We start from the raw sequence: 13646 nt of genomic DNA on the forward strand, positions 1-13646 counted from the left end.
TTATTAATGATGATACAAAATGAAGGATTCTTGCCAAACAGTCATGTACATGTATATACTTACCTGAAAACCAAAAGCAACATAATCCCAATTTATAATTATCATTTTTTAAAAACCAATCCAGACTAAAAGTTTGACACAAAGCCAAAAAAATGTAATTTGAGTGAGTATTGATTTTGTAATCTTTTAAAGGAAGCGACAAAACAGTAAAGGAAGCCTTGATTTCAGACAAATGGAGATGTTAGGACATGTACATGTGTATGCGTGTACAGCACATCAATACACGAATGTATTGTTGGATGTTACCACACCTGTACAAGCATACACGGAAAAAGGAGGAAAGAGGGAAAAGCACAACAGAGAGACCCACAAACCTTAAACGGGGTAGGAGTGAAAGGGTTAGTTGGGAAGAGGCGGAGGAAAAGTCTACTGTGACTGTATCCCTCCTACAGAGAACAGACAAATGGCAACAACTTTAGTAGACAACACATTTACTTGACAGATACTCACATTTAAGGACAGACATTCACAATGACACCTACTCTTAACAAAAAATCCACATCTACTCTTACATGTCAAACCTGGCTCCTTTTAGAAGGGAACTAACGCCTTCCAAAAGTTGAACGTTGAAGTTACAAAAACAGCAAAACACTGACGCAAGTTGTCAGCGGAGGATAATTGCATATACGTACCTTGTCCTTGTTGTCCCTTGTCGCAGCCGCAGCTCGCTCCTCGCCGGAGTCTGTTATCGACTATAAGACAGACATGAAGTTAAATCATTTGGCTCTAAATCAGACAGTCTCAATAAGGAGTTTTAAAATTCATTTGTGTCACGTAAGGAGAGAAAATTCATTATATTCACTTCAATGTCAGGACAATGAAAGATTGGGTATTGTACTTGCAGAGGCAGTGCTGCCATAAGTTCAGACAAAGTGTTCAGAATGGCTAAAGCAAGTCTCATACACCATATGCTGTATTGTAGAGAAGCAATCTCTTTGTAAATGTTACTATTGAAGAAAAAAACACTTTTTAAAACACACACATACACACATACACACACACAAAACAGGCCAAAACATTGGAGTGAAAAAGCATGCCCGGTGACACATGTCTATCCAAGCTTGACCATTTATTCCCAATGACTGAGCTTAAAAGCTTTTGCCAGCGTTGTGTGGAGAAAAAAAACGAAAGAAGATATCACAGTTTATTGTTCTTCACATATTAGTATCTGTGTTGAGTGCCGACTGTCTTATCAAGTTGTCATCTTTACGTTGGCAGTGAGACACTCGGGGACAAGCGTTTCTGGGATAATTGGGAAAAATTGGGCCGTTAAAGCCGAGGACGGGAGGAAAAGTAAAAAGCACTTAGAGTAAAAGCCTCTTGTGCGATTTTTACTTTTTTGGCGTGGTGCAACAGAGGGACAAAGCGAGGAACTAAAAGAGCCGGATAAATAAAAGCAACACATGCAAAGCACACAAACATGCAAGTAGACACATACAGAAGCAGAAATAGGGCAAAAATTTTAAGAATAATAATATTTTTTTTTTTTAATGTCTCACAGCAGAGTTTTACCATAAAGGGAAATAAACATATGGAGCAATTTAGACACATTTTTACAGGACTGATTGCTGTCGTCACACTGAATGAATTTCCCTGATGTGGTAAATCTACACGCATATTTAAGTTTAGACTGCACATAAAAAAAAGTATGTGCAAACTCTCTTTGATCCTCTCCTCCTTCTTCATTGTTAACACAGTTTGCACACGTCAAGAGCAGTACAGGTCAAGTGAAAGACACACACACACACACCCACACCCACACACACACACAGACATAGGCGAATAGACACAGATACAGGGTGGCTCTCTAACCTGAGGCAGGACAGGCGCTAAGGAGGTTTGATTAGTGCGGCAAAGGCTCGACCCGCGGTGGTTATTTAGCTGCAGAAAGGGCAGGGGCGGCTTCTAAAAGCAACACACAGGACCAACAAGCTGACAACATGACGAATATTTAATACGACGGCTGAGGCTTTCTGACAAAATTGAATCAGAGATCATCCAGGAGAAAAAAAAAGGGGGAGAGGGGTGGGGGTGTATATGGAGGACAGCAGCACCTCAGGTTTTATTTAAATGAGTATCCATTAAAGCAAGCGGTTTCCTCGAGGACAGACGTTTCCTCTACATCAAAAAAAAAAAAGGGGGTGAAAAAAAAAATCACAGCAAATCCTCTTTTTCTGAAACAGTTTAACAAAATGTTTGAAAGATTCCTCAGGGCTACCTTTAGATTATTCACTGCTTACAAGAGAAGGATTTGAAAACTTAAAGGGAAACCGCGTGGATGTGCTACCATGCTCTCCAGGTGCCCCCCCCCCCAACCAACCAGGCATTTAAGACAGCATTATGGACCCCGCCTGCAGCACTCAGAGATATTATTCAATCATTATGATGTTCAAACGAATCACTCCGTAGTTATGAATATAACAGCTGAGCTGCAAATCAGCACCAGAGGAGTGATTTTTCTAACTGTCTAGTTCTTCTCCACTTTGTTGGTTTGACAGAGGTACAAGTGATTGCTTTATTTGCTTTTCTATTGTTTACTTGAGGGTGGGCAGCTGTTTATTAGAGACAGCAATGAATTTCCAATAACACCCTCAGTTCAACTATTACAGATCTGGTCTGGATGTGTATTGAATGTCGCTGTCACACACATTCATCATGGGGGATTTCAAAACACATTTTACCACTTGCTGACTGTTTGGATTAAAAACACAGATAGAATAGTTTAGCTATTAGTCTGTAGTTGAAAATAGAATAAGATGTCGGGGTTATTCAAGTTACTACAAGGAGCTTTCATTTTGTGTTAAATTTAGCAGCCCCTGTGGATAAATGTGGGAGAGTTTTCCTGGAACTGAATTTCCCATGAGCACCAACCACCTTGTGTTGTAAAGATCTTGGCGGGTGTGTTTGCATTTGTTTTGGAAGCTAGAGAAAGAAAGACGCATTCTCATTATCGACTCATTTTTAATACTTTAGTTTTCTTATTTAAACACAGCTGTTTGCCAGGATGCGTCGGGTGAGGTACTGTTCATACACTTAAGTTACATTCAACACCGCAACAGTCACAAAGCTGCCGCAGGCCTCTTCCAATCTGTGTGCTGTAAATCCTTTTGTTTGATTTCATGGGGAATCTGATCCAGTGGCAGGCTGAATAACTACATAAAAAACAACCAGTCTTTTCATTGATGATCTTATTTATTTATGTAGGTCATCTGGAGGCATCAGTATTTAATTGACACTGTTTAATAACCAGCTTAAAGTTCCTTGTAGTAACTTCAAAGTCAAGTTCATTTTCTCCCAGAAGAAATCTCCGATTCTAATTTGTCTTTATTTTCCGTCAATACGCACATTATGTGTGTATCAAAGTCAAAAATGCAGTTAAAAAGAAGGACTCTACCGACAGTGTGGAGAGAACGAAGGGGGAAAAAAAGGGAGGCAGGAGAGATAAAGCAACAAAGATTAAGTGTGATGGATAGCTGATGCAATGAAATGAGAGAGACAAAAAGAGAAAGACAGATCACCTGGGATGTGCGATGTGGCATGCATGTGAAAGTGCTGCTGTGCATCTCTACTGCAGGCGATGGGGCTGGGCAATATATTGACTCAGGCTGAGGAAGCAGCGGGGATGAACAGAGATGGAGGTTTGAAGCAACTCATAATGTAGTAGTGTAAAATATAAATACTTCATGTAGGGAAGGTAAAAAATGTGTATAGTTAACTATATAATAAAGTAGCTTTAGAGGCGCTAGTAGGAAGATTCTATATGTTAGCTCTTTACACCTGTTTTCAATCGTCATGCTAATCTAAGCTAACATCTTGCTAGCATTAACGTAATGTTCAGTTTAGAGGCGTGAGAGTGAAAACTACTAAGCTACTGTTTTAAAGGTAACAAATATCAGAGTATCTTCAACTGTCCAAAGTGTATTTAAGCTAATTTAAAGGTTACCACAGTTTTTTTTAACCTCCCTCTTTGTGCCCTTTTTCTTCATGTGTTACATTACGAGTTGCTAGCTACCAGGCTTAATGAGTAAGCAGAATGTTGAGGAGAGCATGTGGGGAATATCTCATAGATAACAATGCATGAAAAGTGATTGACTAGGAGAGATCTGACACTGGAGCTAAGCCAGTAGCAGCCCCAGCAGGAAACTACTTAGTCATGCTTTGAAAGCCTCAAGGCACTTTCAGACAACAAACGGTGTTGTTGATACAGTGATTTTTCAATGTCACGCTTAGAGGTTAAAACTTACTAATATATTTAATATGCCTCGAAGGCTTTGTTGTTGCTTTTATAAAAAGATATTTCAAAAAGCAAAGCAGGTACCTCAGTGGGTTGTATGTTGTACATTTTAGTCATGAAAGTGCCCTAAATGGCCAGTGCAGGTAGATTTGAGGAGGAAAAACTTCTACAGAATGACCACACTGTGACCTTTAAGATTATTGCTAGTATTTACTAGCAGTAGGTTTTGACATGATTTAACTGGCTTACCCTCGGCCTGTGGATAATACTCTGCACCAAGAAGGAGACAGGGTTGCCTGCCCTGCGTATGGCCTCCACTGCCTCCTCATGACTGGCATCTCTTAGATCAACTCCGTCCACCTGACAAAGAGATATGGAGGAAAGAAAGAACTTGTCAAGTACCCAAATATCCACCTCATATGTGTGTCTTTAAAGTTAGTACAACTTTAGAGAAACACTTCACTTTTATTTACCTCTACAATCCTGTCCCCAGTCTTCAAGGTCCCGTTGTGTCCAGCAGGACTGTCGTCGAGGATGTGCTTAATAAAAATGCCCCTCATCACCTCTCCGTTGTTCAGCCGGCTGCCCATCCCACGGCCCCCGACGATACTGATCCCCAGGGACTTGCCTGGCTCTCTGAAGAGCTCCACTCTGAGGATGGAGCCAAAATCGGAATTCAAGATTTTCCACTTCAAAAGCTGTGACTGTAGCACTGATTGGATGCTCTTTAACTGTGTCATGGACATGTTCATAAAATTAGATTAGCGGTGTAGATACAATGTGCATGCACTCACTTTCTAGGCTGGTTCCAGTTGCTGTAAGATGCACTCTCCTCTCCCTCTCCATCTTCCCGCTCAGGGAGGTTAGGAATATCTCTAAACAAGACAGAAGGAAAAAGTTTGGTTGAAAGTGTAATGATATAAGAAAAACTAAAGATGACTGTTGAATACTGTGAGTACATACTTCGTAGGTGGAGCTGGAACTGGAACTGGAACTGGAACTGGTGCTTGAACTGGGAGTTCGATTGGGACTGGAGCTGCTTCAGAGAAGACGTCATCTTTGTCCTGCTCTAAACTGGCCTTGTACTCCTCCAGATACTCAGCTGGGACGTATGTAATGCTGAACACATACACACATGTGCATACACACACATTCACATAGGAACACACATGCACACAAATGAGCCAAACAGTTACGTAAATTTAACATCCCCAAATTCTTGAAAATCATTTAGCAACTGAAGTGGCAACTGTGCCATTCACTATAAAGTCAGATGGTAATATACCACACAAATTCAAATGCAACAAGACATGAAAGCATTAAGGCGATTTCCTTTTTCATTTAACACAAGAGACTCTTTTAAAGCTGCTCATATACATTCAGAAGCTTGTTTTTCTCAACTCCATCTCCTCAAGACTGCAGTGAGACTGCACTCAATCCGTTTTTCAAGCAAATGTTTTCTGCCTATCGACAGCCCAAGGTGAGAAGTCAATGAATTATATATAGGCCCTTGACGTCTGACTGCTGAAAACAGATGTTAAGCTTATTCGTAAACGTCTGAGAAAATCTCGTCTCCTGTCACCAACTGTGTGATGTTCTCGTCAAAAAAAAAATTGAAGGACATGCCGATTAGAAATTCACGAGTGGTTTACTGATTGCAATTACAAATGAACCGAAACCTAGCTGACAAAAAACCTGACATCCACTTACAGGCCCATTTACAAACAATTGAGAGTGAAGTTGATTCTGAAGGGCACATTAACATATTTGAGTGAAGCTGACAGATCTTCAGCAGATGGGTTGATTTGGTTTTTAAACGTGACGGCATGCGGACAGTGAATAAAACCAATCTCGGCGAAATAATGGAAGGAATGAGTCAGATGATTAAGAACATCACAACATGCGGCGGGATGTTGAGTTAGAAATGGTAAGAAAAGAAACAGAACATTTAATATTTAGTTAATAACTGTGTCAAACATGTTAGTCACAGAAATGAAAGAACATAAGTTGTATAGAAAGTAAGTAAGTGATGCAGTCAATCAAGATTTATCCAGATGTTGTTTTTAACTGTGTGTTAAAATGTAATCTGACACTATTATAGGTTTTGTTGCCATAGATACATTCTGGAGTGTAAGATAGCATAATGAATTATATTAAAAAACATATATTGATCAACTATATTACAATATTTTGTTGATGAGTGTTAAAAACAGCATTATCAACAATGCCAAAACTTTCTAATTCTTTTGTCTGGATAAAACTTTTTTTAACAGACTGCAAGAAAGCCCGGCGCGAGATGGAGCGAATGAAAAGAGGGGAAAAAAAAAAAAAATCAAGATGGCAGCTTCTTGCTTGAAACACCACCAGCGTGGAAGTTAGTCATACTCACACATAAAACGGGCACAGATCGTCCTCGGGTGCACAAGCAGATCTAGAATGTGAAGAGTTGACTGTTTATGCACCACTGAAGCTAAAAAACTGGTCCAAAAAAGTTTGGTTTTGGCGAGCAGAACTTGTAAAATACCACATTCACTTTTAAGAGTTTGCTTTTAAGAGATTACTTTGCTGAATAACACTTTTGTTTGTGTGTCTCATTTGTATTCGGTGTTGAAATAAAAAAAATTAATTGAAAAGCATCCAAGGCTTTAAGTTGTAATTTAAACAGACTTCTTGACATTACCCGGTGTGTAGAAAAAATGGTGAAAGGAACCATAAAATACCAAAAATATTGAATCCAAAAAAATACATATGAAATCCAGCAGCATTTTGTTGTTTGTAAGGCTTGTAGAAAAGCAGTCCTGATGGAAGGGCCTTGAGGAACAAGGTGAATTGCCTTTCAAAAGACAGCCGAATAACCGATAGATGAACCCGTTTCTCTAGTTAAACCACAGAACTAATACATATCTGAGGGCCATTCATTTTTCAATAGCAAAGAAGGACAATCAGAAGACCTTGTTTACGAAAACCTCAGCGCTTTTAAGTACCAATCAAATAACATCTGTAGGGAAGAGTATTGAAATATTGGACTTATGGCTGGTAATGTTTGCCAGATTACTTTAATAGATTCCAGGGTCTGTTACGTAAACGGACGATTGATTGGAATAGCAGTGAACTAATATAAAATCACACCAAGTGCAGAAATTAATGTTCAGACTTAATGAACCCACTGAAACAATGTCTCATTCTTTGGTCTTATATTTCCTGATTTTCCTGATGTGTCTTGAAACACTTTGATTTTGGTAAGACTATTAAATCTCACTGATTCTTATCACCACTGGTGTCAAATGATATCTTGCCTTTACAAAGAATCTAACTTTGAGTTTTAGTAAACACATCTGCATATGGTGTTCTTGGCCCCAGCTGTGCAATTATAATCTCTTACCCCAGGTCTGGTCCGATCAGGGAGTGTCTTCTAAGCATGGCGCGAGCCTGAGCGTTGGTCAGGTTGGCGGTGGGCTCTCCGTTGATGGCGAGGATGAGGTCACCAACCCCGAGGCGTCCGTCACGATTGATGGAGCCGCCGTTGATTACACTGCGGATCAGCATCCCCAAACCATCTTTCATGGCGCACACTGTCATCCCTTTTGAGGTAGATTATAAGAAACCGTGAGACAACGAACCTTAGAATTTCACCAGTTGGAAAATCTTTCTGTCTAAAACGAAAAAGTAAGTAGAAATTATAAAACAAAAAGAAGAATAAGAGAGATTTTCACATAAACTACATGTTCGGTAAATGTGCTCTATTTAGGAGCGGATATCAGTTTTGAATTATAATTGGTAAAAAGGTAGATTTGGAACTTTGGAAAAAAAAAACACGAATGAAGCAGCAGATACCTTCAAAAAGATCTAAAAAGCCAAATGAAATACTATTGAGAGGTGCTGAGGATTTCAAGCAGTGCGTTCATAACACCTATTTGTTTTAGAAGTTAAAACTTGGTATTCTCTGAGTCAGTAGCAGCCTCTTGGGTAGGTTTTGAAATGCAAATAGCCTGTAACCAAATGGAATTACCCTTTCAGATGGAAAAAAAAAAATCTGCAAAAATCTTTTCTATCACGTTTGCTTCAAATCCGGCCTTCACTAAACGCAACAGTAAAGCGGAGGCCAACGCACCTTTCAGTAGCGCAACCTCATTTACACTTCAGTGACGGATGATGAGGAAATAATTAAAATAAATAAAAAAGAATGTGAACAAATGAACACAAACCGAGGCTGGAGTTGCCCTTGACAACTGTGATAGTCCTTTCAAAATTACTCCCAGAGGTCAGCACTTGCTTGTCACCATCTTCCGCTGAGTCTTTCACGCGAGTCTCCTCGTCCTTGAAAGTGACAATTCAACACAGTTATTCATGAAATTAAATGAAAATATTAGGGCCAGATTTGCAACAAAGTAGGGGTCCCTGGAGAAAAGCTAGGTGCAGTGAATAAGCTGTGAAAATGAATTTAAAACCAAAGCGCTTAGAACTTTGTTTATCTTCTGTCTGAAAAGAGTGTCACATCTTACTGCGGAGAGGTGAGATGTTTCCTTTAAAACTTCCTTTAATAGAAGATCATGGATGATTCACTGACATCATTTCAACAAAATACTCATCTTTGCTTTCTCCAAGACTTTCATTACTTGAATAAAAGGTATGCTTTTTAATTAGACACATCATTTTACCTTCATCAAAATCTGAATATCCCCAAAAGAGATGGCCGGCTCCTTCTGAAAATGAAGCGACTCCGCAGTTTCCTCTTGGACATTAGATCTGGTTTCTATTTCAGCGAATGGATTGTATGAGTTTAAGCAATCCACTGGCTCCTCTTTGGTCAAGTTCTGTGCCAAGAACTGATCCGAACTGCTTAGTACAGCATTAAAAGCCGTGGCGCGATCTCTCGGAGGAGTAAACGGAGCCGGCTTCTCCGGAGAGAACTGTTGTGTGTTGTCTGCGAGGCCTGGCGGTGTTGTTGCGAAGCGAGGATGCTCATCCAACAATTCCAGTCGAGCTGTCAGCTAGGGTAAAACAAAGCACAGCAGCTGAATGAACGTTCTCCTCTGTTAGTTAGACAATTGCCCAACAGGGGGAATTCATCTTGCTCAGTCACCACTCTGCCCTCCTTGTAATGAGCCATAGAAAAGCCATCAGTGGCCAATAGAGAACAGCAGAAATTACGAGTGATCCTGAGTGCGCAATTCACAAAATGTAGTTTTATTATGAGAACATTTAAGACTTTATTAGAACCAGACTGGCTCGTGATGAATATCTGCAAGCACTTCCCTTCAGGGGCCCAAACAGAAGTATAAATCTAAAGAGTAAAACAAAAAATTAGCAGTTCTATTTTATTAAGGTAGCGCAATAAATTTGGAGAGAACTGGGCTTGACACTTCTGTAAGTAGGAGATCTGAATATTGTAAAATATTGTTTTATATAAGTTTTGAAACTAAGAGTCTTTTTTCATGTGAACTGCTGAATAATTTGACCTCTTCATCTCTAAAAAATAACTAAAATACAGTATAACAAATAGAGGGGGGGTCATTGGGCTTGATCGGTAGACATAAGCAATTGGTGGAGGTCACTTTGTTTTGAAGGGCAGAGTCATAAAAGCTGGAATTCACCTTATTATAGTATAAAATGTTTATTATGTGGTGTGTTTATAGTGTAAAAGTTTGCATAGCATATGTAATGCATCATTCTCAGGGTGTGCAGAGGCTATTGAAGAGAGTTATGATAAATAAAAGATGCCTTTACAAATATGTAAGAGCAGGGTCAGAAGCATTACTTTAATACTGCTTAAGCATATCTGAAAATCAATTGCAAATTCAATTCTAAAACTCTTCAAATGTTTCTAACTTTTACTGTGATGCTTCAGAAGTACACAAGTAAAGCTCAAGAACCTATGACAATCATGATGTTTAACCACATTATTGATCATTACTGGTTAAATTAATCTTATCAGTTTTAATACTTCAAAATGTCTTAGTATGGAGAAGATGCTAATCAGTAACTTGGAGGTTGACTTACTGTGCTTAATAAAATTCAACACCCAGATGACCTTTGTAAGGTTGTACTGCAAGTAAACAGTTATGGACCGAAAGGAAAAAAACATCTATATTTCTCAATAAATATCACCTTAGATACTGTCAGCAAGTCTCCAAAGCTGGGCCACCATTTACTGTCACTGAAATAGAGCTGAGATTTATCAACAGAGTTGTTGCCTCTCTCCAGAGCTTTAGAAAAAAAAATTGTCTGAACTCGTACAAACATTTGAAATCTGTTTTGTGAAATCCTCTGGTGTTATAAAGTGCCTCAGGTTTTCCTGGCACACGTTTGTCCCTCAGGGCTGTGCTATTACATTATAAATTTCTTCGAGGGGCCCATACAAATAAGGTCAGCTGTGACATTTGGGAAAAATGGAAGCGCAGAGAAACTTCCAGGAAAACAGTTGGTGTGCCCCTTGCTCTTCTTTGTTTATTCTCCTTATAATTTAATATCCATTTGGGGAGTTGCTGTTCTTAAGCACCCAAGGCAACAAAAGTAGCAGTGCCTACAATTCTCAAATAATAATAAATTTAGTAATGTTGTTACTGCCTTAAAAAAAAACAATCCTCATGACATTTTGGCTCTGGACGGCAAAAACTAAGAATAATGACTACATGCTGTGTAGTCCATTGTAACAAAGGGCAGTAAGAGTTGCAGTAACATTTAATGAAATGAGGGGATCATTTCAAGCTGTGCTCTTGGTTTAAGTTATGAATTTCCTCTGCCGTGTTAGTAATGGTTGCCTACCTTAGGCGTGGAGGAGTGCAGGTAATCCAGGTCTGCGCTACAGCTGCTCCCATGAAGAGCAATCATCGATGCCTGGAAAGTGTCATCCTCTATTCCAGAGTAAGAATGCTCTAGCACCTTTTCATCAGACAGGTCTCCTTCAGTGGTGTCAATCTGTGATAACAGATGCAAGTTTAACTGAGTGGAATACAAAACAGGCCCTTAATAGTGAAGGTTTTGGTGAACAAGCTAATTACAGATTAATCATTCTGATTTTCTATTCTAACAATTTGTCTAACTTACACTAATACAACATAAAAACAGACATATATTCCTCATATTACGCTTCATATATTGTTCCATGAATAAAAAGCAAAGCAAATTTAGTTTTCCCTTATTCAAAATATGATTGTCAAGTATTAGCTCTGATTGATTTTTCAGTTTTCCCAGAAGCTAACTGACCAATGCAGGCTCTGCTCGGTAAACGATGCCCTCAGTCAGTCCTCCTTCCTCTGCTTCTTCAACCAAAATATTGTTGAAGTCAAATGAATGGATGGTGGATGATGAAGTTATTTCCTGCTCACCATATGGGTGTGGAGAGTGGGAATATCCACATATTCCCTAGGAAAGTGGAGAAATTCTTTCAGTATCTCCAACTTAATGTAATTTGATTTTTGATTTATTTATTTTGCCACCAAATCAGGTGCAGATTTGTTAGTACACAATATAGAGATGTTAGGAATTTTAGAGACTTTTTTTTAAAACCATAGATTCTTGGTGCACAATGATTTAAGCTGAGAAAAATGGTATAGTCATTACTCCCTTGGAATGTATTTATATTTTTAACAGAAATGTTCTTGAACATTTCTTTCAAAACAGCTGTTGATATTGATTTTGTGTAGCATGCAGCCACGGCACACATAAGGGATGCAAGAAGACATATTGGAGGATTACACTTGCCAGACTCAATTTTGAAAGGCGAAACAACAAAAATACCCCTTAGAAGGACATTCCACATCCTGCAGGAGAGTTGGATAACTCCCACAGAAGCTTCCTACAGCTCTGTAATCCAGCTAACCTTGGCAGCCCAGAGGTCTCACTGTGTAATCCAATGGCAGATTCAATATGAGTGAAATGCAGCTCTAAAGCTGAAAGAATGCGAGCAGTTGTGCAGAGAAACATCCCATACAAAGAGACCAGGCGCCTGAAGCAATGAACATGCTGTTGGACAGACCCAATATTTCGACAGGTGCCCCAACGTGTTTGAATGTACTTGAAGGTCTGCGCTCTTGGAAAAGTCAATAACATAATAAAATGAAACAAAGGGCACAGAGCATTTTAGGCCGGTCGCCTCTGCTGAGAGAACGGTGGGTGGAATGCTAAACCATGCAGCCTACCTCCACACTTTTTCCTGCATGAAAAATTGAAGCCCTGTAAGCTGAACCCTTGTGACTGGATACTAAGTCGCATGATTTGACGACTCATTGCATGACTCACCACCTTACATACATGCAGGGATAAAGCCCGAACATGCTGGACAAATTTTACAAAACCTTCACGCACACGTTATAACAGTTTTAATGGTTTTGAAGAGACCGTGTCCTCATCACTCCAACCACCACCCGAGCCCCATATTATCAAACATTTTCATTCTCAAACAAAACTTTAACATTATTGAAGTATTAATGCTTACAGGCAGCGGTTTGGCGACTCCTATCTGCACCTTTCCAAGCTTAGCTCCCTTCAGGGCCTGGACTGCATCTTCCAAGCTGGCGTTTTCCAGGTTAGTGGTGTTGACATACATGAGTCGGTCTCCTGGCAACAGTCTGCCATCCTGCTCAGCCACACCAGAGGGAACCAAAGAGCGAATCACTATCACTGTCTTGGCGGGGTCCAATGGGTCCTGTGGTGGAGCCAGGAGAGAGAAGCTCAGTGAGAAGAGGTCAACAGGTAACCAAATACAGCATCAATTTTACAGTAGATGGAAATCAGAAGGAATTAATTTCCCTTTGGTTTGTGTTATACATGTATAATATGTAATTTTTTATTAACTAACCCTAACCCTAACCCCAGTCATCTCATCATAAGTATAAATGTGTAACAATTTGCTTTCCAATCAATGTCCCCCACTGTATCATTGGGTTATGATAAAACAATACAACAAAATCAATAAAAGCTCATACTGCACCAGTACATTTGTGGAAAATAATCTACCAACAGTTAAGTTTTTCTTTCCATGTTTCATATTCTCACCTGGTAATCCAGAATGCTAAATCCCAGTCCACCTTCTCCCTTCTCTAATTCGATATTCTGGATCTCCAGCTCCCACATGGCCAAAGGAGATCCAATCGCCTCCTCGGTCACATTATCCTGCGTCGCTGCCGCTGCTTTCACCTCAGAGTCTTCAGCAACCAGTACACTGCTCAGGTCTATTTGTTTCTGCAGAGGAAAAGCCCAAAATCTCTGTGTAGCAGCTTGCCTTCCTCACTTTTAGTCCCAACCCATAGGCAGCTACCCTCTAGTTGTGTTTCTGGCTCAGGTTTCTGGCAGTAGATAAAAGGGAAAAATCTTTGGGATGCTAGAGCCTTAGTGCATTATCACAGATAAA

General features: G+C 39.6%; 1 protein-coding gene across 1 annotated transcript in view; it reads right to left on the minus strand.

Moving 5' to 3' along the window:
* Positions 1-13646, minus strand: part of LOC128383296 (multiple PDZ domain protein) — a 42082-nt gene that overhangs the window by 14049 nt on the left and 14387 nt on the right. Inside the window, exons 15-29 of the mRNA XM_053342909.1 lie at positions 13292-13477; positions 12732-12941; positions 11501-11659; positions 11060-11212; positions 8953-9285; positions 8500-8611; positions 7677-7875; positions 6684-6725; positions 5315-5413; positions 5089-5172; positions 4768-4945; positions 4544-4654; positions 3579-3665; positions 693-752; positions 375-446 (exon numbers count right to left, since the gene is read on the minus strand). Coding sequence (XP_053198884.1) covers positions 375-446; positions 693-752; positions 3579-3665; positions 4544-4654; positions 4768-4945; positions 5089-5172; positions 5315-5413; positions 6684-6725; positions 7677-7875; positions 8500-8611; positions 8953-9285; positions 11060-11212; positions 11501-11659; positions 12732-12941; positions 13292-13477 — 2085 coding nt within the window. The remainder of the gene's footprint in view (positions 1-374; positions 447-692; positions 753-3578; positions 3666-4543; positions 4655-4767; positions 4946-5088; positions 5173-5314; positions 5414-6683; positions 6726-7676; positions 7876-8499; positions 8612-8952; positions 9286-11059; positions 11213-11500; positions 11660-12731; positions 12942-13291; positions 13478-13646) is intronic.

This window comes from Scomber japonicus, chromosome 22 (assembly GCF_027409825.1).
Source record: "Scomber japonicus isolate fScoJap1 chromosome 22, fScoJap1.pri, whole genome shotgun sequence".
In the NCBI taxonomy this organism is placed as follows: domain Eukaryota; kingdom Metazoa; phylum Chordata; class Actinopteri; order Scombriformes; family Scombridae; genus Scomber; species Scomber japonicus.